We start from the raw sequence: 27,571 nt of genomic DNA, 5'->3' as shown, positions 1-27,571 counted from the left end.
CATACGGTCCCACTGTGTCGTCTTAAAAAGGCAGACGTGTGTCTAGTGTGCCCAGGAACCCTGGGTTGCCCAGCCGTGAATCACAGACAGCTGGCGGTCTGCTGCACACCCTTCGAGTCCGGGTCTGGGCTCGCCCAGTGCGCAAGCGCGCCACTCTCGCCCAGTGCGCACGCGCGCTTCACCCCCGGCGGGCCCCGCAGGCGCGGCGAATCGAGCGTCGAGCGGGCTAGTGGGCGGCGAAGAGTGCCGAGCGGCCTCGTCCCCAACGGTCCGCGCCCCAGCCCGCGGCCCTCAGGCGTCCGAGGCGTGGCCCGGCGCGGGGAGCGGCTCTGAGGAGACTGGAAGAAACGCGAGTACGTTTGGGGCGCTGTGGACCAGAGCCCAGGCGCAAGCGGGAGAGTCAGTGCGGAACGCGCGTGCGCGGTCTGTGGGGCACTGTGGCGGGGGGCGGCAGGTCTTGCCTGGCCCGGGGGTGGGGCCGGGGCAGGTGTGCCGGGGGAAGGGGGCGTCCGAGGCGCAGGTGAAACCTTCGGGAAAGATAGCGGCCTGCGGGAGAGAAAGGGGAGTGCCGGGAAGAGGAGTGGGGGCCTCCCAGGGCAGACAGGGTCTCTGGAGAGAAGGGGGTGCTCAGGGCAGATGTAGCTGCAGGGAGAGAAGCGGGCCTCCAGGGCAGATGCAGCCTTGAGAATAGAAGGGGACCGCCGAAGGCCAGATGCAGCTTTGATGCGGGAAAGGCGGTGCCCAAGGCAGATGCAGCCTTAAGAAAAGTGGAGCCTCGGGGGAGGAAACGGGGTTGCCCAGTGCAGATGCGCCCTCGGGGTGAGAAAGGGGGCGCCCAGGGGACGGTGCTGGCCCGCGGCGGGAGGGGAGGGGAGGGAGGATCTTGGCGCAGAGGTGGAGGCTCTGAGCCTCAGGGGGTGGAGGTCACCGCGCTGTAAGCTGGCCACACTGCCTCGGTGGGGAGGGGCCAGGAGGCCGCCTCATTGACCGGAAGTGCCCAGCAGGTGTTGGTGGAGTGAGTGAATATTGAGTCCTCAGATTCCCACCTCGGTTGACCGCTCGTGAAGGCAGGGTCTTGTCACAGCGTCTTTCGAGCCTTCAGGGGGCCACCTGTGTTCTGACGACAGCTCTTCCCTGCTTTTCCAGGACATCGTCCCCGGCCCGCTTTTCTACGAGATGCTGGGATTTTTGCAGCGCCCTGTGGTGGTGACAGCTGACATCAACTTGAATGTCGTGGCTCTGACCGCGGTGGGGTTGCTGAGCCGACTATGGCAGCTTGCCTATCCAAGGGCCGTGGTGTAAGCCAGGCAACTCCATTTTGGGTGCATCGGAAGGAACCGTAATTTGTTCAGTGCATTGGTGACAGGAAGTGCCTTTTTGAACAGCGTAAACGGGAGAGTAAAATTCCGGGCTTCCTGGTGATGGGTGTCTTTGGCAGTTAGAGGAGAGACCAGCTTGTCCCCAGGACAGCCCCTGCAGAGGCCACCTGTTTGGTCTTGCCCCGTAGGTCAGGAGTGGGTGCAGTAGCCTTGGGTGACCTTTGACAGTCTGGAGAGTGGAGGGCTTAAGATTGAGGAATTTGGAAGTGAGTCCGCACTGATACAAGAGTGTGTTCTTTGTCGTAATGGGAAATGATTGCTGTTATTATTAAAGGGCTGTTCATCATCTGATTAATACATGTGTTCCTTTTCACTTAACTTTTTATTATGGCAAATGTCAAACAGATACACACATACAGCGAATGGTATATTCATCACCCAGCTTCAACAGTTACCAGCTCATAGCCAACCCCTTCCCTGCAGTGGATTTTTTTGAAGCACATCATAAACACTGTGTTTCATTTGTAAACAATTCAGTATCTATCTCTAAAAGATCAGGATTCTTAAAAATCACGTGACCGCAGTAGCATCATCACACCTAACAAGTTGCCAGCAGTTCCTTAATGTCAGTGAAAGTCCCTGATTGAAAGAGGTTTGTTGCGGCTGGCGCCTGCATGCCTCCCTTTTACACCTGTTTTGTCGGGTCACCAGGTCTGATTCCGTCTCTTAGCTGCAGGCACGCTGGTGGACGGGCAGACTAGCTTTGCGTTCAGGAGGCCTTTTGGAGACTGGCTCACAGTACACCCTAAACCCAAACATAGGGAGAGAAATAGAACCTGTGTCAGGAAAGCCTCCTGAATTCCCAACTTTCGTGGGGCGTTTCCCTTCCTGTCCTTATGGGTGTGTGATGCTGCACACGTGTCTTCATAGTTGGGGCAAAAGTCTGACCTTTGCTGGTCACTCTGCAAAGTCCTTTGGAGACACAGGTGTGCATTTATCCTCGTGCCTTTTGTGTACGGTTAAGGTTTCCAGTTGACTATAACATGGGTTTGCTTTGCAGTTTTGATGAAGTGTATTATGGGCAGTACATCTCTTTTTACATGAAGCGGATCTTCTTTTTGGATGGCAGCGGACCACCGTTTGGCCACATGCTGCTGGCCTTGGGAGGTAGGATTCATTAGTAAGAGAGGTGGCCCTTTAACACTTATAGGTGAACTTTCTTCAGGGCAGAAGCGGTGTCTTATTCTTTATTATTGTTCCCTTATTGACTGCCGCAGTTTGGTGCTTCAGAAATATTTACTGAACAGGATAGTTACTGATTAATCTTCTGTTTTAGGTTATTTAGGAGGATTTGATGGTAACTTTTTGTGGAACAGAATTGGAGCAGGTAAAGTATCGTTTTCGTTTCCCTTATTAACTTGCATATATTAGATTGGAGAGGTCGTAGCTTTCATAGGGATTAACAACTGTGGTTTATTCTTCTGAATCCAAGGTGTGATAAATGTTTGGGTACAAGTGAAAGATTTTCAAAAAGTCCGGTAAATTCCTTAGTGTTTAGTTACAGTAAGTATTTTATCCCTGGTTTTTGGTACGCATAGCATGCTCGCCATATGTGGCACCTGATTGCCGTTATCTTTTGTACGTATGAATGTTATGTGTTGCCACAATGTTTTTGGAAATAGATGGGTAAACTTATAAATAAGGATTAACTCATTCAGAGTCCTCGGCATCACTCCCGTACTTCCTGAGAACTGGCCCTTGACCGCACGGAGCTTCTCAAGGCCCCTGCCCGTGGGCTGCACACTCCGTCCCTGATGGGGCCCCCAGCCTTGCACTGTAGTCTGTGAGCCTGGTAGTCTGTGTGAAAAGACACTGCAGTGTAGGGAGGTGGTGTGTGCGCAGTGCTTTCAGCCCCGCTGTGGTTCTCTTCCAGAATACAGCACCAACGTGCCCGTGTGGTCCCTGCGCCTGCTGCCGGCCCTTGCGGGGGCCCTGTCGGTGCCCATGGCCTACCAGATCGTGTGGGAGCTCGGCTTCTCTCATTGTGCCGCCGTGGGGGCCGCTCTTCTGATTCTGATCGGTAAGGCCTGGTGGGGCGCAGGGAAGATCCCAGCGCCAGCCCTTGTTTATGTCTGTGCGGCCCCGGAGGGCTCAGGGTTTAGTAGACGTGCCCCCTGCAGTGTCTGCCGCTCGCAGGACGGAAGGATGCACATCCAGTGTGTCCAGATTGGACTCTGGGAGTCACCCCACTCCCAGGCCGGGGGACTGTGGAGCTGTGTATGCAGACTGTGACGTCATGGAGGTGCAGCCATGTGTAGCGGGGCTGCCCCAAACGATACTCCTGCGCGCGCCCGCCGTGAGCACCTCCCCCTGCAACCAAGTCTGTCCTTGAATGAGAAGCTACCCCGTACTCCCGCCTCCTAGGCCTTGACCAGTGGAGATGGACTCAGGAACTTGTGGGTATTCCTCAGAAGGGATCTCTTGGCCCAGGTCTATGAACAAATGACATTAAGTCAGATGAAAATAAAAAGAATTCATGTCTGCTGAGTGACGACCCTAACTGGGCCCCTGTGCCCACAGAGTGTTAGAATGTCCAGGCGGCCTGCGGAATCTGTATTTCTTTTCTCAGACGAGGAAAACGAAGGCTCAGGAAGGGCAGTGACTTCCCCAGAGTCCCCCAGGTCTCGGGAGGCTTGATTCACACCTCAGAAGTGGCCTTCGTGGTTCCGGGGCGTGTCCCCTTCCAGCCACCCCGAGCCCGAACTTGCCACCCTCACGCTCTGGGACGTTTGACAAGGGCCCTTTCTTGTGGACGTTTGCCCTCGCTGCCCAGCACCTGACGCCCGTGTCATTTCCCCGACAGAGAACGCTCTGATCACTCAGTCGAGGCTGATGCTTTTGGAATCAGCGTTGATATTTTTCAACCTGTTGGCCGTGCTGTCTTACCTGAAGTTCTCCAACTCCCAGAAACACGGGTATGGAAAATGGGACGTGCTCTCCTAGTTACTAAGAAAGAGGAGTCCGGGGGGTTGGTCGACCTGAGCAGGTCTGATGCCTTTCCACGCACAGGAGCCGCCCCAGGCACCTCGACTGGCTCTTGGCTGACTTTACAAATAATCCTCATCTTTCTGTAACTCAAACTAACTGGAAAGATGTTCTGGCCAAAAAGGAGAATTCTGTCAGGACTGGCTGCTCTCTGGGGAGACGAGGAGTCCTTTCCTTGCACCCAGAGCCTGGTGCAGCCAGCTGACCCCGAGATCTCTGAGGGGGGCACCTTCTCTGGCCTTTGGGAGACATTCTGATCTCCCAGCTCGGCTTCTGTGCTTTGCTCCAGGCCCTTCTCTCCGAGCTGGTGGTTTTGGTTGATACTGACGGGTGTGGCCTGCGCCTGTGCGGTCGGGTGAGTTTGCTCCACGGGTCTGGGGCAGCAGCCATGTCCTCCGTGCTTGTCTCGTCTTAACTTTCTCTCTGTTGTGTCCCTTCAGCATCAAGTATGTGGGTGTGTTCACATACTTACTGGTGCTTGGGGTTGCCGCTGTCCACGCCTGGCACCTGATAGGAGACCAGACGCTGTCAAACGTAGGTGCTGACGTCCTGGGCAGGGCGAGGCTGGCCCTGGGGGGTCGGGGGGCAGGGAGCGCCTGATGACAGGCCTCGGAGGGGGACAGACCTGGGCCCGCCTTCCCCAAAGCAGGGGTGACGTCCCCTCCATCTCTGGCAGGTCCGTGTGCTGTGTCACCTGCTCGCCCGAGTGGTGGCCCTGTTGGTCATCCCCGTCCTCGTGTACCTGCTGTTCTTCTATGTCCACCTGCTGCTGCTCTGCCGCTCCGGGCCGCACGACCAAATCATGTCCAGTGCCTTCCAGGCCAGCTTGGAGGTAAGAGTGACACCCCAGCCATCCTAGAAAGAAGGCCACACTAGACTCAGAGTTTTCTTACGAAACACCGCAAGTGGGCCTTAGAGGAAAAACCAAAACGAGAAGTGAGGCATCGCTTCACTACCACTACACGAATTCTGAACATGCTGACGGTGTAGGAGGGAACGAGGGGTCCGCTCTCTGCAGTGTGACCTGCTGGGCAGGGGCCAGGCTGCACAGGACAAACGCGACTCTGGCATTCGCTCAAGTAACTTTGCAAAAATAATAAAATGCTCCAGTTGTGGTGTCAGCAAGGTAGACTCTGAAGTCGGACAGAACTGCTCTTAAGGGCCGGCTCTGCTGACAGCCAGCTCTGTGTGTCTGGGGAAATTTCTTCACTCACCCACACCCCAGAGTTAGACGGACATAATTGCTCTTATCACAGGATGCCTGTAAGAAGTAAATACGGACGAATGGGGGGAATTCCCTGGTAGTCCAGTGGTTAGGACTCTGCGCTTTCACTGCTGGGGCCCGGGTTCAACCCGTAGTGGGAGAGCAGAGATCCTGCAAGCCACAAGGACGAGCGGGGAGGGGCTAGGTGAGCGCCTGGCCCAGGGCAGCCTCCGGTCGGTGGTCATACAGCGTAACATGTCAGAATTATATCACATGCAGTCGTAGCTAATTGTGAGATACAGTGATAACTGCCCCCACCCGGAATACACCCCGGCTGTCATAGGGGCTGGCGGAGGGGCTGGCGGAGGTGTCACGCTCTCGCTTTCTCTCTCCCTCTCACCGGCCACCCCTTTGCTCCTGTCTCAGGGGGGACTGGCGCGGATCACACAAGGCCAGCCCCTGGAGGTGGCCTACGGTTCCCAGGTCACTCTGAAGAACGCCTTTGGCCAACCTGTGCCCTGCTGGCTTCATTCCCACCAGAGCACCTACCCCGTGATGTAAGGAAAGTGATGTTTTTAATGCGAAGATTATAACGTGTTTTGTTTTTTCACATTTTTGCTATTACCAACTCTCACTTTCTGTGAGTAAGTTTGCGAGACAAAAAAACTGAGCTCTCAGGTCCCGATTATCGACGAGACTAGTTATTTCTGCGTGTAAAACCACTAGAGGGACTGGCACTGCCTGGGCTCACATCTTCAGCCCCGCTGGGACGTGAATGGATCTGGACAGCTCACTGGGTGGTGTCTGTAGGGACCTTGGTGGGGGGGAGGGGGAGGCCGCGGGCCCCTTGGTGCCCCACCCGCAGATGTACCCTCTTCTCGCAGATACGAGAATGGCCGCGGCAGCTCCCACCAGCAGCAGGTGACCTGCTACCCCTTCAAGGATGTCAACAACTGGTGGATTGTAAAGGACCCCGGGAGGTGAGTACAGGTCCGGGGACACCTCACCTTGGTCCCGGCCTCCTCTCTGTCCATGCCCCGTCCGCGAAGCCTTGGGACCGGCTCTGTGCCGGCCAGCCCGCGGTCCAGGACTTAGGAGCCCAGCATCTCCTCCAGGTGTTGCCAGGCGTGTCCCGACTCTCCCCACCCCGTGGTCTGCCCCCACTCCCCGCCGCCCTGCAGACGCCCGCCTTCCTGCCATCATCCCCACCTCCAGTCCTAGCCAGTCCTGTTGGTTCTGCTGTCAGGGTGTCCGTCTCCCCCATTGGTCTGTTTCCACGCCTGCCTCCCCGATACCCCACAGCCCCCCCAGGTGTCAGGTCAGGCTCCTGCTCAAACACCTCCCTGAGCTCCGAGCTCCACGGCCCTTAGAACGGATCCAGTCCCCAACTGGTCTGCAGGGCCACGCCCTCCGGCTCCAGCCCCACTCCCCTCGCAGCGCTCACCCTGCCCCTCATTTCTGCAGGAAGGCAGGCTCCTGCCACAGGCTCTGCACCGCTGTCCCCACAGCCTGGAAGGGTCCCACCAGGGCCTCTTACTCAGCACCTGAAAGTCAGCCCCTCTGGGACGCTGCCTGGCCGCCTCCCAGGCTCCCCACCTTCCCCACTGTCAGCATCCCGTTGGCTTCCGCGTGTCCGCTGTCCGGCTGCCCATATGTTTGCTCCCTAGTTCCCACTCAGTGCAGTAACTTGAGGGTGGTGGCCACGTCCGTCTGGCTCCGCCAGATGCTCAGCTCCCAGCCGTGGGGCAGGGTCTGACAGGCCCTTGCCGCTTTCACCGAGCGAACGTGGAGCCACAGTCTGTTAGAAGGATTTCGGGGCAGGTGCGGGCGTTCGTAGCAGGTATGGCGCAGTTGCGGTCAGTGTGAAGGCGGCTACTAGTGGGGCCACGCCAGGAAGCTTGGAAAGTGACCTGAGGTCTCAGAAGAGAGTTAAATAAAACGTATGCGCTGTGTTTTCACACGCTTTCACCTCACACAAGGGACACGTGGCGGGCGGCTGTGCGATTCCACGTTGCGCGAGCGAGGACCGGGGCCCCTGCCGCCCCGTGAGCGCAGCTGCACTTTCTTGCAGGCACCAGCTGGTGGTGAACAACCCCCCGAGGCCTGTGCGGCACGGCGACATCGTGCAGCTGGCGCACGGCATGACCACCCGCCTCCTCAACACGTGAGTCCCCTCCTCTGTTCAGAGCAAAGCGTGACCGCTGCTGTGCGCCACTGCCTCTGGCCTGGCTCTGCCCTCGATGTCGGGGTGGGGGGCAGGGGACCCCTAGTGGTGGTCGCAGGGTAGGGGGAGAGCCTTAGTGATCTGAGTGGGACAGCAGCCTCTCACCCGTCCTGCAGGGGGGGGCCGGGGTGACGGGCCGGGGTGATGAGGAGAGTCCTGCCTGGAATGAAGTGTGGGTGTCCTTGCAGATTGGGGACCCGTGGGAAGGAGAAGTGAGTTCAGGAAGGATCTCAGCTCGGGGATGGAGTCAGGAACCCTCCCTGGCTTGACCTCTGGGCAGCCTCCGCATATTGACGGGCCCGGGCCACCTCTGCTCTCCTTCCACCCGGCCTCTCGGGCCATCTCGTGGGTCTCAGTGACCCCACACTCGCGCCCCAGCCCCGGCCTCCCCGCTGGATGCCTGGGCTCTCTGCCTCCCCTTCTGCTTCCCGGGGAAGGAGCTGGTTGCTCAATCCTCATCCTCTTCCGCCACCCCTGTAGTCGCTGTGTCGGGAAATCCACGAAGGTCGCTTCCTTCTCTCTGCACGCCCAGCCCTGCCCAGGCCCCGTTCCCTTTGTCCTGCAATGCTGGGAACCCCACTGCCTGCCCCCTTCTGCACGCGGCAGCCACGGCTCCCTCTGAAAAACACACACTCTACTCAGTGACCTCACGTCTCTGCGGAGATCCCAGTGTGACTGTCACACTCAGAATCACACCCCACCCCTCCGCTGGCTGCAGGCCCCCCGGGACCTGGCCCCGTGACTCCAGTCACCCTAGCCCCCCACTATCCCCAAAATGACCATGTGCAGCCCCCCTGGGGCCTTCAGTTGCTCTGTCTGCCTGGAACGTTCTTCAACTCAGGTCCCCCCACACACACCCCACCCCGTGGCCCACTCGCTCACTTCATTCAGGTGTCAGCTGAGATGTCCCCGCAGCAAAAGCATTGCTGTGTGCTGTGCCTGCCCTGGTTGGGTGTCATTCGTAGCACTCACAGGGCCTGCACTCGTGACTGACTTCCTGCTCGCTTCAGGGTCCCCGGCTCCTCTGCGAGGCCTCGCGCAGAGTCTGGTGAAGCGCGGTTTCCTAGTGCGTGGGCGAGGGGAGCCGGGGTTTCTGGGCGTGTTGTCCTCCAATAGTAGTCGTGGCGCCCCAGCCATTTCCGAGAACTGACCTCAGGCTGCTGCCGGCTGGCCGGGTGAGCTCCCAGGCTCAGCCCGTCCTCTGAAAGGGGGATGACAGGCCCCACGGTTTAGATGGGTGTCTGCCAGATGCCCCCAGAGATGTCATGATTGCAGAGTCTGCCCTCTCGTGTTTGATTTATCGCCCGGCTCCTACGTGCTGCATCCTCGGAGTGGCAGCCGCGGTGCTTGAAGGCTGACTGGCTTTGTTTCCTGAAGAGCGTTCTTTTTCCCGTAAGAGCACAGTGAGCGCCTTTCAGAGGAGCTCGGGAAGCCCCTCGGCAGCGCTGTTTGGTTTTCCAGGCACGACGTCGCGGCCCCCCTGAGCCCTCACTCCCAGGAGGTGTCCTGCTACATCGACTACAATGTCTCCATGCCCGCCCAGAACCTCTGGAGGCTGGTGAGTCTAACCCCAGCGACCGTGCGCGCTGGCAGCACAGCCCGTTCTAAGCCGCCCCTTAGGACAAGTGACTGCCTGTTCTACGGAAAGGGGGAACTGGGTAGTTTTCTTCTATCAGAGGAAGGAGCTTATGGTACGATGGACGGCTGGGCACTCTGTATGGGGCTCACGTGGCATTGCTGGCAGAAGGTCCCTCCCACTGTTTGGCCTCCAAACCAGTGCCCTGAGCACACTGGGAGCCTCTTTTGTCAACCCTCACCAGGGATTAAGAAGGGTTTCCCTGGGGACAGGCAGGGCCATCTGGGGGTTGATTCCTGGCACTGCCCTCCTAGGCCCTGGGCCTGTGGTCAGGCAGTGCCCTGGGCAGAGTGGCAGGAGGAAGGTTCTGTCACTGGGCCGTCGGACCGTCTGAAGTCAGGGACACGCGTGAGAAGCACAGCGGCGGTGCAGTGGCTGCACTGGGCTAACCTCCGGGGGAGCCGGGCTCCCCTTCAGCCCCCACAGGCTGCACGCCTATAGCACTGGCCCCCCGCCGGGTTCTCGATGGTGTGAGGCCAGGCGCTGCTGGCCCTCTGCGAAACCAGGGTCCGGGGAGGCCGCCTCTGTCTCTGTGCTGGCGCTCTGTGCCGGCGCTGTGTGCCGCAAGTAGGTGTCTGTGCAGCTGCCTCTGTCCCCTCCCACAGTGCTCCTCTGATGTGAGTCGTTGCACCAGCCCCTCACCACCAGGACTCTCCTGGAGGCCCCGCCCACTCCCCTTGCTGCTAAGGCCCATTGCCGATCCCTTCCTGCTCCTCAGCCCCTCTGGTGGCACTTTGAGCCCCACACGCCCCTGTTTCCAGGAACTGAAGCTCCGGGAACAGGCAGAGAGGACGGCTGACCGGAGGGTGAGGCCCGGCCTGGCCTCCTCGTCCTGTCCTCACTTAGCCCCTCGGGTTCTTTCTTGTCAGTAGCTACGTGACTTCCCGGGGTCATCGCCAGGCTCCAGTAAGTTAAATATGGCAGCGCCAGGCTCTTCAGACGTTAGTTTTCTATTCCCCAGCGTCAGGAGTGCCCTGTAAGGGCATCTTTTCAGGGACAGTCTCTGACCTTCCTTTGCGCCATCTTTGCGCAGCATCAGGCGTTGCAGAAGCTCAAGGGTGAGCGTCCGTCCTTAAGTCCCCACTGAAAAGGCTGCCCTGTGCAGTCTCTGGAGGAGGGCAGTGTCCTCTCCCCCGACCACCCCCTCCAGCACCTTGCACAGGTGTCAGCAATAAAGTTGATGGTACCGTCTGGGATCAGCCGTCAGCTCCCCTTGGGGGACTGTCCCCTCATATCAGACCATGTCAGTCTCAGCGTGGTGACTGGTCTTCGGTTTTACACTTAAGGAAATTTGAAAAAGAGTGAAATAACGGACCAGACCTGCTCTTACAGGACATCGTGAACAGAGAGTCGGACACGGACGTCTGGAAGACCATTGTGTCAGAGGTCCGCTTTGTGCATGTGAACACCTCAGCCATCCTCAAGGTCAGTGATGCCGCCTCCCACGGTCTTGCCAGGTGGGACAGAATGACGTGTTGCGGGAGTGGTGAGGGCCCTCTGTGACTGCTCAGAACCGAACCCTATCGTGACGCTCCCCAGAGCAGAGCCGGCCGCCCTTGTCAGCTGCTGGCCAAGTGACCGGGGTGGGGTGCCCCGGGGCCAGGCTGAGCCGGGCCCGCCCTCACACCCTCCCCACTTCTCTTCGCCAGCTGAGCGGGGCGCCCCTCCCGGACTGGGGCTTTCGGCAGCTGGAGGTGGTCGGGGAGCAGCTGTCCCGGGGCTACCACGGGAGCACCGTGTGGAGCGTGGAGGAACACCGCTACGGCAGGAGTGAGCCCCGGCCGCGTGGGAGGGGCCGCGTGCGCTCCGTGCTCCGCTGCAGACCCTCGCCCTCCCCCTGTAGCTGGAGCGGTGATAGGACTCGGGGTGGGGGCGGGTGTCCCTGGAAGGCAGGGCAAGCCGAGCTTTCTGACTTGAAGGGTGCTGAGCGGGTGGGTGGGCCGTGTGCTGTGGGGAGAGCCACGTGGAGAGGCGCACTCTGAGTCCTGGCGGGTTGTTTGGAAAGCAGCTGGCGCTGCCACTGGGAGCTCCCTGACCTGGTTCTGCTTGTATCTTGTGGGTTCTGGTGTGTCTGCCAGGCCAGGAGCAGAAGGAGAGGGAACTGGAGCTGCACTCCCCTACGCAGACGGACGTCAGCAGAAACCTCAGCTTCATGGCCAGATTCTCGGAGCTGCAGGTGACAGGCGGGCGGGGGGGTGGGCGACCTTGCCCACTGGGTGCTGGCTCCTCGCCAGGGCAGGCACTGCAGTCTGTAGAACTCCCGCCTGCCCAGTGTCAGCCTTTAAACCGGGACCTGACTCGGCAGGGAGGGAGCATTTCCCTCTGTCCACTCTAAGTACTTGCCTGGCACTGTCGGTCCCCTGCCTCCTGGCTGTCCTGCCTTGTGGCTTTGCCGGCAGGAACAGTCAGGAGCCAAGGAGACTGTGCAGCAGAGTGACACTGCACGCAGGTCAGGGCAGGACGGGCCACGGTCAACACGGTGCAGCCCCAGAGGACTCAGGGTCCCAAATCTAAAAGCACCCTTAGTGCCCAGTCCCATCCCTTAAACAGACGAGGCGACCGGAGCCCAGGGGTAGGCGCCTCCTGGGCTCATCGGCCCGTTGCGCTGCCTCTGTGGCATGATCTAGATGAACTTGAGGTCGGACGCCCACGTGAGAGGGGCAGCGGTTTACTCTGCGCCCTGGCAGATCCCTGAGCGATGAAGGCGGCTGGCTGTCCGTGTGACTCCCAGCGGCCTCTGCTTTCCGCAGTGGCGGATGCTGACAGTGAGAAGCGACGATTCCGAACACAAATACAGCTCCACGCCGCTGGACTGGGTCATGCTAGACACCAACATCGCCTACTGGCTGCACCCCAGGACCAGTGTAAGCAGAGCGTCTGTGCGGCAGAGCTGTCTTGCGCCTGAGAGTTCTGTGATGTTAAGAGCAGCTGTTGCATCCGACCAAGTCCCAGCCTTCTTGCGCTTCCCTAACAAAAGCCTGGGACCTGTTTTTAGTGCTTTGGCAGCTCGAGGCCAGAGCTCCCCTGAGATGCCAAGGAGTCGGGTCCTAGCTTGTCCACAGGTCGAGGGAAACCAGGCTTGGTGGCTGCGGTGGGAGCGCATGGCTCCCCTTCTCTGGCAGACGTGGTTTTTGAAACAGCCCTGCTTGATTTCCCGTGTGGCACATGGTGTCTGGGCCGGTCAGTGCTCTGTGTCCCTGTGCATCGTCTCTCTTCACCTGGGAGAGCAAACGCAGCACGTAGCGGGTGCCCAGTAATCACCTGCTGAGGGCGGGTATGTGCTCAAGATGCTCACCCTTTTCCTCCCCCCCGGAAGTGGGGGGCCACGGCTCGCTGGGAAGCGGGGTCTGAGATGAGCGTCTGCATCAGCCCCCTGGGAGCAGCTCTGTTGTCAGAACAGAATCCCGTCTACTCCCGGCTCTCAGTTTCAGCTTACGGAGCTGAGAACCTTCGCACGTCCGTCCCGGCAGCGAGGGCGGAGGGTATGGTGGTGCCCGTGTCTGCTCTGGGCTGTGGCGTCTTGGCTGAGGTGACAGGGTCTCTCTGTGCGCCCGCAGGCACAGATCCACCTGCTCGGAAACATCGTGATCTGGGCCTCGGCCAGCCTCGCCACCCTGGTGTACGCCCTGCTCTTCATCTGGTACCTGTTCAGACGCCGAAGAAGAGTCTGCGACCTCCCTGAGGGTCCGTGCAGCTGCCCACACGTGTCTCACGCCCACTCTTTCTGGTTCTGACGGGAGATCCTTGTGCTTCGGGTGTCAGCCCGGCCGCACCAGCAAGCAGGGCCTTGAGGCCACCTCTTTGTTTCTGCCTCGAGGGAACTTCTGTCTCTTCCCCAGAGACAGCATGTTGCAGTCCAGTCCCTGCATCGCCTTCAAGGCTTCTCCGGGGACGTGCAGGTGTCGGGCAGGAATTGCCTGACACCCTGGAAGTGGCTGATGGGACAGAGGCGCCAGCGGGCACTTAGTCAAGGGTGGTGGTTTGCAAGGACAGAGACCCCATTCAGACCATCCTGAAACAGGAAAGGAGCAAACACCCAGGGCAGGGCCGGGCCCCGAAGGCCGTCAGGGGCAGGGAGGCGCCTTCTCTGGGCTCAGCTCCGAGCTGGTCATTCTCTCCACCGACTCCCGGCTCTCCTGGGCGGGTGCACGGGTCCAGCCCCTCCACTGCTCCCTGAGTAGTGAGACCCAGCTCGGAATCTCCGGGTGAGCCAAGGCCAGCAGGCAGTCGGGAATAAGCTGAGCCTGGCCCCCAGGAAGCTGGCATTTCTCAGGAAGGGGACGGTAGTACCAGCAGGAAGTTACAGGAGGTTCTTAGGACACAGTCTGTCCTTCCTCCAGAAATGTGGGAAGGCTGGGAGGGGACACAGAGAAATCAGGAGCTGGAGCTCGCGTGTACCTTGCGGATGAGGAGGCCGGCCTGCTGGACCGCCGGGAGCTTCCCAGCTGGACCGTCAGCAGTGCCGGCTCGAGATGACCTTTTCCCACAGATTGCTGGCTGCGCTGGGCACTGGCCGGGGCTCTGTGCGCCGGGGGCTGGGCCGTGAACTACGTGCCCTTCTTCATGATGGAGAAGACGCTGTTCCTCTACCACTACCTGCCCGCACTCACCTTCCAGATCCTGCTGCTTCCTGTGGTCTTGGAGCACGTCAGCGACCACCTGTGCAGGTACGGGGCCTTGGCAGCCACGCCCCCCTGGGGGTATGGGTCCAGGGGTGTCTTGAATGGTGATTCCAGTGTGATGCAGATGGGGTTAGGATCACAAGCAAGGCTCTGCAGGGGTTCAGAGGATGAAGCTAACGAAGGCTGCCGGGAGAGGAAGGTGGCTGATGTGCACGGGAGATGGGGAAGGCCCTTTGGGCCTGGAGAGCACCAGGAGCAAAGAGAAGGACAGGGAAACATGGGGCGTGACCCGGAGCAGCCGGTGGTTCGTGGCCGGACTGCGTGGTGCATGGCAGAGATAAACCAGGAAGCTTTGTAAACCGGAGCGAGTTCGGGAGGCCAGGGCAGAGGGGGAGCCCTCTCTCTTTGGTCCCCAGGAGCCTCGTAGTACGTCAGGAGGGCTGCACTCTGCTCACGGGGGGTTCGGGGGCAATACCCCGGCATCCGACCTTAGATGGAGCAGAAGCTGTGGAATTCTGGAAGAAGAGCGAATGAGGAGAGTGGGGCTTAGCGCATCGGGCAGGACGTGGTGAGGGCTGATGGTCAGGCAGGGGGTGGCCGGAGGAAGGAAAGGCCGGGGTAGGTGACCACGTGGGCGACGGATGCCCAGAGGACATCGTGGTGGGGACGGGCCGGCCTCCCCACGCCCGTGCTCTGCCCTGGGCCGGCAGGTCCCAGCTCCAGAGGAGCCTCTTCGGCGCGCTGGTCGTGGCATGGTTTGCCTCTGCCTGTCATGTGTCCAACACGCTGCGCCCGCTAACCTACGGGGACAGGTCACTCTCACCCAGCGAACTCAAGGCCCTTCGCTGGAAAGACAGCTGGGATATCCTGATCCGGAAAAACTAGTAGGATGCGGACACAGTGACGGACGGCAGGGCCGGGTCAGGACAAAGTAGAACCGTCGTTTGTGAGCACGTTTCCTTCTGACAACGCAGAGTGGCTCTGAGCTTGGTGGGGACTCAGGCTCGGCAGGGGTTCTGTTCTGGTTTCGCTGTTGAAACAGTCCTCTGACGAGCACCTCGTTTTGAGCAAAGTCTGTTTTCCCCCGGACCATAAAGATCAGCGCCCTCCATGTCTGCTGACTCCTAGGAGCCCCGTGAACTAGCTGAGTGTGGAGCGGCCGGCGTGGGGCTCCTGTCGGCCTAGATGGAGGCAGGGAGGGGCCGGCTTGGGGCGAACCAGACGAGGCCCCGGTCTTGCTGTCAGAGGCTGGCGGTGGGCTTTGGCTGACTGGCCCGCTGACCTGCTGACCCCGTGAGGCCGCGGGGAGTCACCCTCATGGTTCAGGGGCACACGAGCTATTGCAACGCCGGCCTGAGGAGGTTGTGCAAGGCTGGCCGTTCCTCCTCGCCATCGCTGACTCTTTAACCGCTGCCCGGAGAGCCTGCTGAGAGGTGCGTGAGCGACTAGCCTCCTAACCGTCAGGGTTTGTGTTATCCATACATTTCCTCGTCCTGAATTTGCCTTTTCTTAATGTAATTAAAAAGGGACAAAGTGACATTCATATTTGGTATTATTTATTGGATCTCTCTCCGAAAGGGCACAGTAAGTTTGACAAAACTTTCACAGTCATCAGAAACCAGCCACCGTGCTCAGCTGAGCTCAACTGATGTCTCTGTGTAACTACAGTTAGAACTCGACAGCTGGTGGCTTTTACAGAAACAGCCACGTGGGAGGGAGGACAAATGAGGACAAGACCATGACTGATTGTGAGGCGCGGACGCTGCGTGAGCACAGGAGACCGGCCACCTTTGGGCCGCGGCATCTGCTCACGTCTCTCTGGTCCACACACGCCTTGACTGGAGGTGACGTGCCCTTGACCTGGCCGAGGGCGACACCAGGAAAGACCTGTCCAGACAGCAGCCTGGGCTCAGGGGCCGTGAGTAGGCCTGCGTGAGGACGCTGTGCCCGCCGGAAGGCAGACCCCCAAGCAGGCGGACTCGGGCTGGGCAAGCGGGGGCCCCGCCTGTGCTTGGTGCTGGTTAAGGAAAAGCTTGCTCCCCAGGGCTCCCTCCTGGCTCTGCCTTCCGAGCACAGGCCGGAAGGAAGGAAGCCTGTCTATGGCCCCTGGTGTACCAGGTCAGTGTGTACCAGGAGCACAACCCTGCTGGTGGGTCATGATCTTGGGTTACTAGGTCACAGCGAGCATGGTGTCAGGAGACGGACTACAACAGAAAACATGTGGTTGTATAACACATAAAAAGGAAGAGAGTTACCTCTTCACACTTTTCAGTTACACGTGTGTGAACCAGATCATACTAGTCTCTCTTGCTGTGGGTTCACCGTCAAAATCACAGCGTCCGGGCTATTTCTTCAACGTTCCCCAAATATGTGACTCGCTCACCACACGTTCTGTGGCGTTTCTCAGTAACTAAAGAGACCTTTAAGCCTCTGTGATGTGAGGAAGCGGGTGGAAAGGTCAGGGCTGCCTGCAGACATCCTGTCAGACCCAGTCTGAATAACTCGTCCAGGTTTCCTGAATTAGCGAGGGACGCCTGGACTCCAGCACCACCCCGGCCACGGTTGTGTGTTTAGGGGCCGGGGGGCATCTCTGGACCCGCGGGAGCTGAGCACCCCACTCCTCAGTGGGGCCTGCTGCTGGACTCCAGGTGCGACCGTTTGCCAGAGGTCAGCACTGCGGGGTGGTCTCCCGGCTCAGGAAACGTCCTCTTGCAGCTGCGCCCGTTGGACCCTCCGCGATGCCACTTGCAGATGTCGCCATTGAGGATGTCTTGGATGTGCTGCACGATAAGGTTGATGGCCACTGCAGCAGAGACAGACAGAGCTGGGTCAGCTGCCCCCACTCTCCATCACGACACGCCGGGAGCGATGCCCGCCCAGCGCCAACCTGGCGTTACTGGTGAAGCACACAGTTTTCCTCCCTGAAGCATCTGTGTGGCGCTGAGTCTCAGCAGACAGACAAGTGCACGCTGGGGCCTGAGCACAATAAAACCTACCTGGCTCGGTCGGCGAGGGTTTCTGTTAACTAACTCTGGTTAAGATACCTTCTGCTAATGAGTGACTCCCTGTCAGTTTTCCATATATATTTTTTTTTTTTCCCACCAGCTTCCCGGAGATATAATTGACATAATGCATTGTGTCAGTTTAACGTGTACAATGTGTTAACTGTTTTTCCAAGTACATTTGAAACCTGTGCCCCAGATGTACACAGACAGGCCTCACGCGCTGGGGGTGTCTCAGTAACCACGACAGGATGGGCAGTGCCTGCCTCCTGGTCCTGGGAGGAGTGGGGGCAGCCGGCAGGCCTGGTCCTTACCCATATTGTCAACCCCTCGAGGGATTATCACATCAGCGTACTTCTTCGTCTGCAAGGCAAGAAAAGGAAAGTCTCGTAAGGATCTGTCCCCCAGATGGTTTCAGCTTGCTTGGGGCTAGATGCAGGGAAGCAAGCCCGGGCCCGTCATGGCAGATGGGGGGGCAGGGATTCAGGGTATCTGTCAACCAGGTGAGAGACGGTGACCCCAGAAGTGAGGGAAGCTGAGCTGAGACAAGCTCTAACAGCACTTGTCTCCCAGCGTCTCTGAGATGCTTGTCTCTCATGAGCACTGCTGTAGGGGCCAGTTCTCTGTGCTGACCACCTGGTTCTCTGGGCCGAGTGAAGTGGGGCACCCTCCCACTACACACAGGGTTCTTGACCCTGTGACAGCAGGGCTGCGCTGCACGCGAGGACCTGCTCCCCTTCCTTCCCCGCCCCTCATCTGCTCCCACGCCGAGGAACTCACTCCCTGTTGGGCACCCTGTGGCACCACCGAGGAGGGACCCCAACCAGATGCTGCTGAGGGCGCCGAATCTGAAGCAGCGGAGGGAGGCAAGGGAGGAAACGGTCTGGGCCCAGAGACAGCCCTGCAGACCGCTGAGTGTCGCCAGCGTGTGGATGTGGGCCAAGGAGGCCTGTCACACAGATTAGCCAAGTCCTGGGGCAGCTGTGTCTGCAGGCAGTGGAGACCCACGGGAGACGTGAGCACGAGAGGGCCAGGGCTGCCTCCCATGGGGCTGTGGACAGTGGGCTGCGGGGGGCAGGGGGGTGGAGCCCAGCAGAGCTGAGGAAGGTCTTCCCTTCGGGGACGCGGGGCACACGGCTAGCTCGTCAGCTCGCTGTGTGGCTACAGGTAAAGGGGAGGGAGAGACGGAGGGTCCGGCCCAGAGTGGGCCTGCTTCCACCCAGGGGCACCCGGTCACATCTGGAGTCTGGAGTTTTACCGTAAACGACCTACTTTGCCAAATGTCTTTCTGTAAATAAGAGAGACTGCAAAACAGTCAATTTCCTTTTCTGATCACTTTCCAGAAACTTCAGAGAACATGAATGTAAAATAAAAAAGGTTTTCTTGAAATAGCAGAAACAGAACTCCTTCGTCCTGTTTATCTAAAGCAGGAATCCTGGTTCTAATTCCTTTGTGCCTCATTTTTCCCTTTAAGAAGCAAAATATTGTTCAATTCCCCTTTAAATCCTTACGCAAGTCCTATCTAGTGACAGTGAAGACTGTGAGACGGAGGAAGACAGATGGCCACAAGCAGTGAATTCCTCCTCTATAGGCCGGCCAGCCTTCCAGTGCCAGCCAAAGGCAGCCCAGAGAAACGGCAGGGATGAAGTTTCTGAGCACCTACTGTGTGCCAGGCACCACTTTGGCAGCCAACAGACAAAAATCCCTGCCCCTGTGGAGGCCACCGTTCTAAGCGGGGAGGATGCACAGTGTGGGTCAGGGGAGAAGCAGCGCCCTGGAGAGATGCAGACAGGCCAGGAGGGAGGCGGCGCCGGTGCCAGGGGTGAAGCCTGCGGGCAGGGGCCGGCCGGCGAGGAGGCGGCAGTGGGGAAGGGGTGATGGGGCGAACAGAGGACACATTCACAGCTGAGAACGGCTCCTCGGGAACGTGGGTACAAGAAGCTAACTCCTCCATTTATACAGCAGACCACGTCCATCCACGGCTTGGCTCTCACAGAACGGGGCACCGGGGGGTCCTTCTGAAAAGGGAGAAAAGGAGGTCCCCAAGCAAGCGGAAGGCGGTACCGGCAGGCAGAACTCCTCGAAGGCCGGCTTGACGAAGGTGGTGTACTGTGTCAGGATCTGCTCCAGCTCCCGGCCACGGTGCACGTCCCGGAGAACTGTGGCGACAGGAGCAGGGTGGGGACCTTCAGACCCCCGGGACCCGTGGCCGGGCCGGCCAGGGGCAGAGAGGCCCGTGTCCGCCTTACCTCTTCGCGACAGCCTGACATCAGGGTCAGTGTCCACAAAGAGTCGCAGGTGGAACATGTCCCGGATCTCCTGGCTGTAGAAAACCAGGATGCCCTCGAACAGGACCACGTCTGCGGGGTAGACCACCGTGGTCTCCGCTAACCTGCAGGGTGAGACCAGGAAGGGGCCCGCCGTCAGCTTCAGTCCGCGGGTGTGGACTCCGTGCTGGGGACAGATCGTGGTGGCGGGGGGGTGTCCTCACCAGCCCCCAGCGCACAGCCCTCTCCTCCCAGGAACCACCTGCTCACCTTGAGTGGGTCACAAAATCATAGATTGGGACCTCGACTGTTTTGCCCTCCACAATGTTTTTCAGAGTTCTGTGCATCAAATCGTTATCAAAAGCATCTGCAGGGATGGAACAAAAGGCAAGACAAGCCTGTGTCCTGGTGCTGGGGACCGCAGGGGACTCGCTCTGCCTTGGGGTCAGCACAGCTGGGTGCTGCTGCTACCAGTGACCCTAAGGAACAGCTGGACTGGGAGCTGCCCCCTACAGTTTACATTTGCAGGGCCCTCTGCAAACCACAGGGTGGACCTGTCCTCGCTGCCCTTGGGCAGTGCCACCACCCAGGGATCGGCCAGCCCTGGGAGGTAGGTGGGCTAGGCGTCTGCTTCTCTCTATTTCTGGGAAATAACACAGACTGACGCTTCTCAGACCTTCTTCCCATGTGTCCCCTGGAAAGGAATGAACATGGGAGCCAGCCACTGGGTGGAATCTTCTAGTAGCAGCAGGGAGGGGCAGCCTGGCTGTTCCTCCTCATCCACCCCATCTCCACCTGTTCCCCCGGCCCCCGACCAGAGCAGGAAACAGAGCTTCAAGGCCTCTGGTTCTTGTTTACCCACTGCTTCCACTGCTGGCCTCTCGAGGACTCTGCCCCAGGGCAGGTGGCGGAATGAAAGGCCACAGTGGATGCGGTCTGTGCAGAGGACCCTTAACATGGGAAGAAGCATGGCGTTCTCCGTGACCATAGTCGTGGCAGAGAAGTGGTTCTGAAGGCCCTTCTGAGGCGCAGACTCCCTGACTGGCTCCAGGGGAGCCTGGAGCTCCGGCAGGGCCACCCAGGGCCCAGAGAGCGCGGGAAAGACGCTCCACCGCGGGTTATCTGCGTGATTTCATGGAACCGCTTAGGTCTCCTGCTGTCCAGGTCCAACCCTGGACCCAGTCTCCGTGGTCTGCCCTCCTTCCCCACTCCCTCCCCACCCTCAGGGTCTCTACCTGGATGGTCGAAATTGTACTGTCCCTTCAAGGCCTTGGCCTTCTGTTCCGTGGTCAGGACCTTATAGAACCTGTCTTGACTCAGGATGACCAACTTCCGCTGCCGGTGGTCTACTTCATTCTGTCCCAGCAGCTCCATGATCTTCTCGCACACAGTTGACTGGGAACACACAAACAGGATCCCCGCCTGGAGATGCTCACCCTGACCCCCGAGCTCCAACGGGCCGGCCAGTGACAGTCCAGCCAGTGACGGGTGGGGCTGCGCTTGGCGGGAAGGCCTCGGGGCACTGGCAGGGGCAGCGCGGACCTGGAGGCCACGAGAGGCCAGGCCAGCGGGAGGCTTGCGGGGGGGGCCCCGAGGTCCAGCGCCCCGCTCCCCGCTCCCCGCCTGCACCCTGGCCTAAGCTTGGCCAGCCGTGGCCGCAGCCCACGCCCGGGAGGGGGCACCTCGGCAGCCAGGGGCTGGGGTCTGTCTCTGGACGGAGGCCGGAGTCCCAGGGGGCCAGCGTGACATTCAGGCCCCGCCTCGCCGCCCAGCCCCTTACCTTGCCGCTCGCGGTACCGCCGCTCACCCCGATCAAGAAGGGCCGCTGGTGAGGACGGTCGGCCTCGTGCGCGGCGCCCTCGCAGTCGCCGCCTCCAGCCGAAGCCATCTCCAGCGCCGCTCGCCCGCATCGGCTTCCCAGCTCACGCAGCCTCCCCCAAACCTGCCGGCCCGCCCCAGCGCAAAGGTCGGAGACGCCCCCCCGGAGCCCCACTTCCGGGAGGCGAGCGGCGCGGTGGGAGCGGGGGTGCAGGCGCGCGCGGGGCACCGCGAGAGTTGTAGTCCCTGGCGGCTGTGGGCGCCGCGCATGCGTGGGCTGGGCCGGTGCTCCGGGAGGCTGCGGAGGCAGCTGGACCGGCTGCGGCGCTGCCCGGTTTTTTTTTTGCTGCAAAGGACAGAAACAACTCAATATCGCAACTGGCTGCAGGAGTCTCCAGACGCCGGGCGGCCTCCGGGAAGGTTCCCTCCAGATACACCTCCTCTGACTGGGGCTGTCGGAATGATCCCCCGGGACTGCAGGACCGGGGTGGGGACGTGGGCCAGCGCCCGCACCGGCAAGTCAGACTCCTGAGCCCTGTGACCCGGGTCGGAAGCTGGAAAGGGTTCAGCCTCCTCGCGTGCGGTCACCCGGAGAGCGCGCTGTCACCTATGCACCTGCCCCTTGTGCCCCGCCCCTGCCTCCACCTCCCGGCTCCCACGCCTCTTGCCTGGGCACAACCTTAGCGCCGCCTCGGCTCACCCCCCTCCAGCCCAGCCTCCACGCTGGCCACCTGAGTTTCCTGACACTGCCCTGATCGTGTCACCCACCCATTTCCCCGCTAGAGCCTCAGTGCTGCCTCCAGCACAAGTTCCTGGCCTCCTCAACCTTCCCAGGACGTGGTGGGCAGAAGTCATGGAATGACTTTTTAGACTCAGCATTAGACAGGGTGTGAGCCAAGAAGACAGAGGCCCTGTCTGCTGGATTCCACCTGTACCCCCGGTACCCGGCACAGAGGAGGCAAACACCGACCTGTTCCAACTGCATGTTTCCCCAAGGCATCAGGTCTCTCTTTGCAGGTCTAGCTCCTAATGCATCGTGAGCACTCCATGAATATTTGATGACGTTGAAATATGATGCAGGAGAGGCTAATGCGCAGACGTCTGGCGAAGTCACTGTTTACGCCACTTCAGAGGCCTTAACCCACCTCAGGAAGGGTTACAGGATGGTTCTTCTGATGGGGGGGGAGAGGGTACAAGGGAACTTGGGCCTCCTGAGCCCTGTGGACCTGGACAGAGGGAAGCTGAGGAAGGAGCGGCTGGATGGGCATGAGAAAGCCACCCCCTGCCTGAGAGGAACTTACGCAGAAGCTCAAAATAGGGAGGGCCGTTCACACATTCACCTCGGGGGAGGCGAGTTTAGGCACTTGGCTCTGGGTTTAGAGTTGGGTTCAAACCTTGCCTCTGCCGAGTGACCTCGGGCAGTGATGTGGTCATGGTGTTTCCTTACTTCCCAGATGTTATGGGGGAAGTGTTATGACTTCATGAAATTAACACGTGTGAGTGGAGCTTGAGGAATCTGATGGTGGGCAGAGATTCAACAACAGACCACAAGAGAAACCGAAGTAGAGAAGTTTATTACTCACAGGTCTTGGAGGAGGTACGCGGCATGCCTCAAGGGGCCACACAAGAGGTCAAGGCAGCGTGCAGACAGAGAGGCAGGCCCTGGGGCATATTCCTTTATCAGGGTCTGTGGGTGGAGTACTCTGGGGTTCCCAGGCTAGGGCTGGATTGGTTAATTCAAGCCGAATGAGTGGGGTTTTGGTAAGTTGCACGGGGGCCTTATCTCAGGGGCGCATAAGGCATACAGGCAGGGGAGACCGTTGAGCACAGGCGCATACGTTGGCTGGTGACTCCACAGGCTGCTGTCTAGGGCATGCGCGTGTATGAAGGGACGTACTGTCAGCGTGAGGCTTCTGCAGGCCGCTTCGCCAAACAAACTGGGTGCCGGGGCGGCAACACCATGGAGTAGCTTAGCTGAACTCTCAGCAGGGAAATACCGCGGTGAGGCTCCCATGCCGGAAGGCACGCAAAGGGCCTGGTGTAAGGCCTGGCCCGGAGCGGGTGCTGGGTGCCTGCTACGTGTTTTCTTCATTTGTGTATTTGTCCATTTGGCATCCGTGCCTCACGGGGCCAATTATATTAATTATATTTTCTTATTTTCTGTATTCTTTTCGTTTTTAATGCTGAGACTTTTTTCTGGGGGTGGGCCGTGCCACGCGGCTTACGGGATCTCAGTTCCCCGACCAGGGACTGAACCCGGGCCCTCGGCAGTGAAAGCGCAGAGTCGTAACCACTGGACCACCAGGGAATTCCCGTTATTTTTTGTATTCTTTTTTTTTTTTTTGCGGTATGCGGGCCTCTCACTGTTGTGGCCTCTCCAGCCACTCCGCGGCATGTGGGATCTTCCCGGACCGGGGCACGAACCCGTGTCCCCTGCATCGGCAGGCGGACTCTCAACCACTGCGCCACCAGGGAAGCCCTACTTTTTGTATTCTTGATGCTGTGGCATCTGGGGGCTTCCCCCCAAGGCCTGCCACTTCTTAGGGATAGCAAAGGGAGCCCATCTTTCCCATGCGCACCAGCCAATGCCCAACCCCTTCTCATCTAACCCTACACGCTCCCACCAGGCCCCAGGCCCAGACACCCTCCTAGACCCTCCACTCTACCCTGTGCCTGGCTGACTCTTCCCACCATCCCTACCCCGAGGATGCTCCGGCCCCTCCCCAGCTGGACCAGGCTAGCCCCTGTCAGTGTTCTCTGCAGCCCCGGAAAGCATGGAACACAGTTGCAATTATGTAGCAGATTCTGCAGTCATGGGCTTGATGTTTGTCCCTAGAGCTGAGCGCTATGAGGGCAGGGCGGTGGCTGGCTTGTGCTGCCGAATCTCTCTGCCACGCACAGGAAGCACCTGTTATTGCTGAATAAGCAATGGGGTTGAGACTCATAGGTTTGGCTTTCTCAGATCCAGGTGAGGCAGAATGCTGGGATTCTCTGCTCCCATCTGTACCAACCCCCCACCAGGTCAAGTTCACAGGAGCACAGGAAACACAGCTTTCCAACATGGCCCCCCTCCCCCATCCCCTTAGCCAGCCCCACCGCCTGCAAAAATGTCCGTTCATTCCCCTCAGGTCTTTAAGCTTTTGTTGAACACAAGCTGGCGCTCAGCACTTAAAGAGCTGACCAGGTGCCCGTCGTTTTAAGAGTATTTGTTGCTATTTTCCCAATCACGGTGTAACCCATGCTCATTGCAGAAAATGCATAGGCACAAACACACACACAAATAAAACTAAAACCAGCTGTAACCCCTCACCCAGGGAAGACCGTGGTTTTGTATTCTAGTGTTTGCTTTTCTGGTCTGGTATGGCCATGGCTAGATAGTGCAAAGTTAAAGGTTTGGTTACATATATTGAATAGCAGTAAAGCCTCACACAGTCCATCAGAAGCGCAGAAATAGGAGTAAACCCATAAATAACCAAAGTGGCCGTTAGTGAAAGTCGATTGTGCAAAAGACAGTTCTCGAAACAAGAGCTCTCAAAACATGGACTAAGCCTCGGGGTACGTTGTTATATAGTGAGGAGGCAGTGACTGTTTATTCTTCACCATGATTGGTTCTAATGTTAGGATTTTCTTAAATGATAGGGAATTGGTTACCTCATACCAGTTTGGGGAAACGGTTTCAGTTGTGCTTACGATTTCCAGAGGCAGAGGAAGGAATGACCCCGGTCAAGTTACTCTTGCAAAATAAGCTAAATTAAATTTTATGTGTACAGGTAAACCATCACCGAACCAAACCGGGGTCTGTTTGCCTGCACACAGTAAAGCCAATCTCCTGACACTGGGTTGCGGTGAAGGAAAATAAAGCGTTTATTTACTGCAGGTGCCAAGCAAGGAGTCCAGAGCAGCTAGTGCTTCAAAGGCCCAAACTCTCCAATGGCTTTCAGGGAAGGTTTTTAAAGACAGGGTGAGGGAGGGGGGCTGTGGGGTGTGTGATCAGCTGGTGGACATTCTTCTGATGGGTTAGTGGTGAGGTCATCAGGAGTCAACATCATCAGCCTTCTGGTTCCAACCGGTCTGGGGTCTACGTGCTTGTGGGCAGCATGCAGTTAACTTCTTCCACCTGGTCAGGCTTTCAGTATCTGCAAAACAGCTCGAAGGACGTGGCTCAGAATATTAACTGTAACCCTTGAGGAGGAACTAAAGGTCCTTGACTTTGTTTAATGGCTAAACTATTATTTTGTTTTGCTTGACTGTTTTCCTTTCTGCATTTTCTCACTTCTCTGATTAAATTTGCTCTTTGGAACTTGGGGAAGGCCTAGGAAGCTAACGTTTTTCTACAGCCAAGACGCAGGTGGAGGACATGGCGGGGTTAGGGTGTGTGTGGGGTGGTCTTCTTCGGGAAGGCCCCGTAGGGTCCTGCTCGGTTACAAAACTGGTTTTGTCTGCTCAGGCAACTTTCAAGGCTGGTCTTCGTTTGTTTTTTACTTTAACAAGCCCATTTTCCTGATGGGGAAATTGAGGAGCAGAGAGATTACATGGCTCGCCCAAGGCTTGCGGCCGCAAATGGACCTCCAGTCAAGATAGCTGAGCTAGAGTGTTTGCACAGATAACACGCTCCAGACACGGAGGAGTGCATCATCGTCCCGTTCCAAGACAAGAAAGGTAAATATGGTATCCAGGCCCTTGAGAGAAGAAGGTCCTCGTTGCCGTGTGCCCATAAAGGAGCCGGGAGCAGATTGTGCCTTGGGGGGGCGGGAGTCAAAGCCACAGCCCCACGCACAGCAGCAGGGTTGTGGGACTGGCCCTCTGCGTTCCGTGCGAGCCTGAAAGGGTCTGTGCTTTTGTGAAACTGAAGCAAACTGCTACCCCAATGGCTCTGAGTAGAGTCCTCTCCCAGAAAGTGGAACGCTGGGCCTGACAGCACGTGGGCCACCTACATGGTGCAGAAACCCCAAGTGGAGAAATAAAAGATGGTCCAAGCCAGTGACCTCCTTAGAATCCACCATAGAAGCCACCTGCCTCATGCCCCAGGGCACGCGCGCGGTACGCACACGGTGCCTTTAGCAGTTAACTCCTGCTGACCATGAAATCATGATGTTGCTGAAGGCCACGAGGAAACCCCCCTACTGTGCAGCAGTCAGCAGGTGTGGCAAATGGGCTGAATCGCATCTAAGAAACGACAGTGATTTGAAAAGGATTTAAAACCAGGTCTATAAAACTGTTTGAAAACATGGCAACTGAATGCAACACATAATCCTGGACTGGATTCTGTCCTGGCAAAAAATGCGCTGGAAAAGGCGTTGTTGGCTCATTTGTCCCATTCTTGCAACTTGTCTCTGAGCTTGAAATTATTTTCCAAGAAAAAGCTTTAAAAACCATTTGAAGAGAAAGCACATGGAATAGAGTGCATCACCATGGAAAAGACATTATGAAAAACATGCAGATTTTAAAAGAACCAAATGAAAATTTTAACCGTGAAAAGTAAAGACATCAAGATGCTTTGCAGAGCCCCCCCCGACCGCCCAGCTGTGGTTTGTCTGAGGTTTTCTCTCGTGTGATTGAATTTATGGATTCTTGGAAGGGATAGACGACATCAGAGCTTCAGAATACCTGCATCACCTCTGTTTCCTCATGGTTACTCTTCCCATTTGTTTATTTCTGTCTTTTTCGATGAGATTTTTTCTTCCCATCTAAGGTGGATCATCCCTGTCCCCGTTGATACTGTAGAGCAGGGGCCTCGAAAGATGGTTACAAGTTCTGAGCGTGTGGGGGAGGTTTGTTTGCCTGGGTACGTTCATTGAGGAAACCCTGATATTTCTGTACGTCTGTTGGTCTTTTCTCTGGGGCTGGTCCTAATCCCAGGAGAGAATGCTTCCAGTCTTCTGCCACAAGAATGAAGTCCTTGCTGGCTTTCTGGGAGCACAGGAAATGAGCACCACAGCAATGGTTTTAGAACTGAGGCCAACAAAATATTCTTTCCAGGGAGGAGTATTTTGTCACTGACATTGTTTAGAACTACTGTCCCATGGTGATTAAAAGCAGAGCAGCTTTTAGCCAGTTTTATTATTGTCTTCAAACAATGCACCCCCCTGTTGCCTGCACCCACCCAGGGTGGCCCCCTTCCACCCTGCTGCCCGTGGTGTGGAACATCCTCCCCCTCCTCGGGCTAAGCTCTGGGTTGTTTCACTCTCTCCGGGCTTAGCTTTTGCCTCTTCCATCATCACCAAAGCCAGCTCCCTGCGTTAAATGTCCCGTTTCTTTTAAATACTCCAGGTGTTTCTGCTTTCCCAGTTGGATACTGATTGCCCCACAATCAAGTCCTGCTTCCTTGCCTGGAGACTCTCTCTCATGGTGAGTTAGTTGTTTGCCTGTGCATTTTGCCTTTGGGGGTTGTGCCCGTATGTTTAGGGCGCTTTTTCTGTGGGAATCTTGTCATC

The 27,571-nt window shown here is 58.1% G+C and overlaps 2 protein-coding genes across 7 annotated transcripts; one reads left to right on the top strand and one right to left on the bottom strand.

Annotated features, from left to right (window-relative positions):
- Positions 1-197: 197 nt before the first annotated feature.
- Positions 198-17,148, top strand: POMT1 (protein O-mannosyltransferase 1). Of its 6 annotated transcripts, none has more exons than XM_030838531.2 (20): positions 198-353; positions 1,147-1,298; positions 2,380-2,486; positions 2,656-2,706; positions 3,253-3,399; positions 4,183-4,294; positions 4,654-4,719; positions 4,805-4,898; positions 5,041-5,196; positions 5,995-6,125; positions 6,453-6,548; positions 7,640-7,732; positions 9,254-9,350; positions 10,761-10,853; positions 11,078-11,198; positions 11,507-11,604; positions 12,179-12,292; positions 12,986-13,112; positions 13,918-14,095; positions 14,761-17,148. In XM_030838531.2, the coding sequence occupies exons 2-20, from the start codon at positions 1,177-1,179 to the stop codon at positions 14,933-14,935; spliced, it is 2,178 nt and encodes a 725-aa protein (XP_030694391.1). In that variant the 5' UTR covers positions 198-353; positions 1,147-1,176; the 3' UTR covers positions 14,936-17,148. The 6 variants fall into 6 exon arrangements, with proteins under 6 accessions (XP_030694391.1, XP_060156254.1, XP_060156258.1 ...); XM_060300275.1 differs by lacking the exon at positions 198-353 and adding an exon at positions 481-520; XM_060300271.1 differs by having other exon boundaries at positions 13,918-14,904.
- Positions 15,596-21,356, bottom strand: UCK1 (uridine-cytidine kinase 1). The gene is made up of 7 exons (XM_030838535.2): positions 21,100-21,356; positions 20,555-20,714; positions 19,590-19,686; positions 19,302-19,444; positions 19,117-19,211; positions 17,367-17,415; positions 15,596-16,853 (listed from the first exon to the last, which is right to left on the bottom strand). Exons 1-7 carry the CDS (start codon positions 21,205-21,207, stop codon positions 16,672-16,674), a joined length of 834 nt encoding a protein of 277 aa, XP_030694395.2. The 5' UTR covers positions 21,208-21,356; the 3' UTR covers positions 15,596-16,671.
- Between the last annotated feature and the right edge of the window lie 6,215 nt (positions 21,357-27,571).

This window comes from Globicephala melas, chromosome 6, assembly GCF_963455315.2.
Source record: "Globicephala melas chromosome 6, mGloMel1.2, whole genome shotgun sequence".
NCBI classification, from domain to species: Eukaryota; Metazoa; Chordata; class Mammalia; order Artiodactyla; family Delphinidae; genus Globicephala; species Globicephala melas.
Note: the sequence above shows the minus strand (reverse complement) of the source record. Positions and strands in the feature narration are given on the sequence as shown.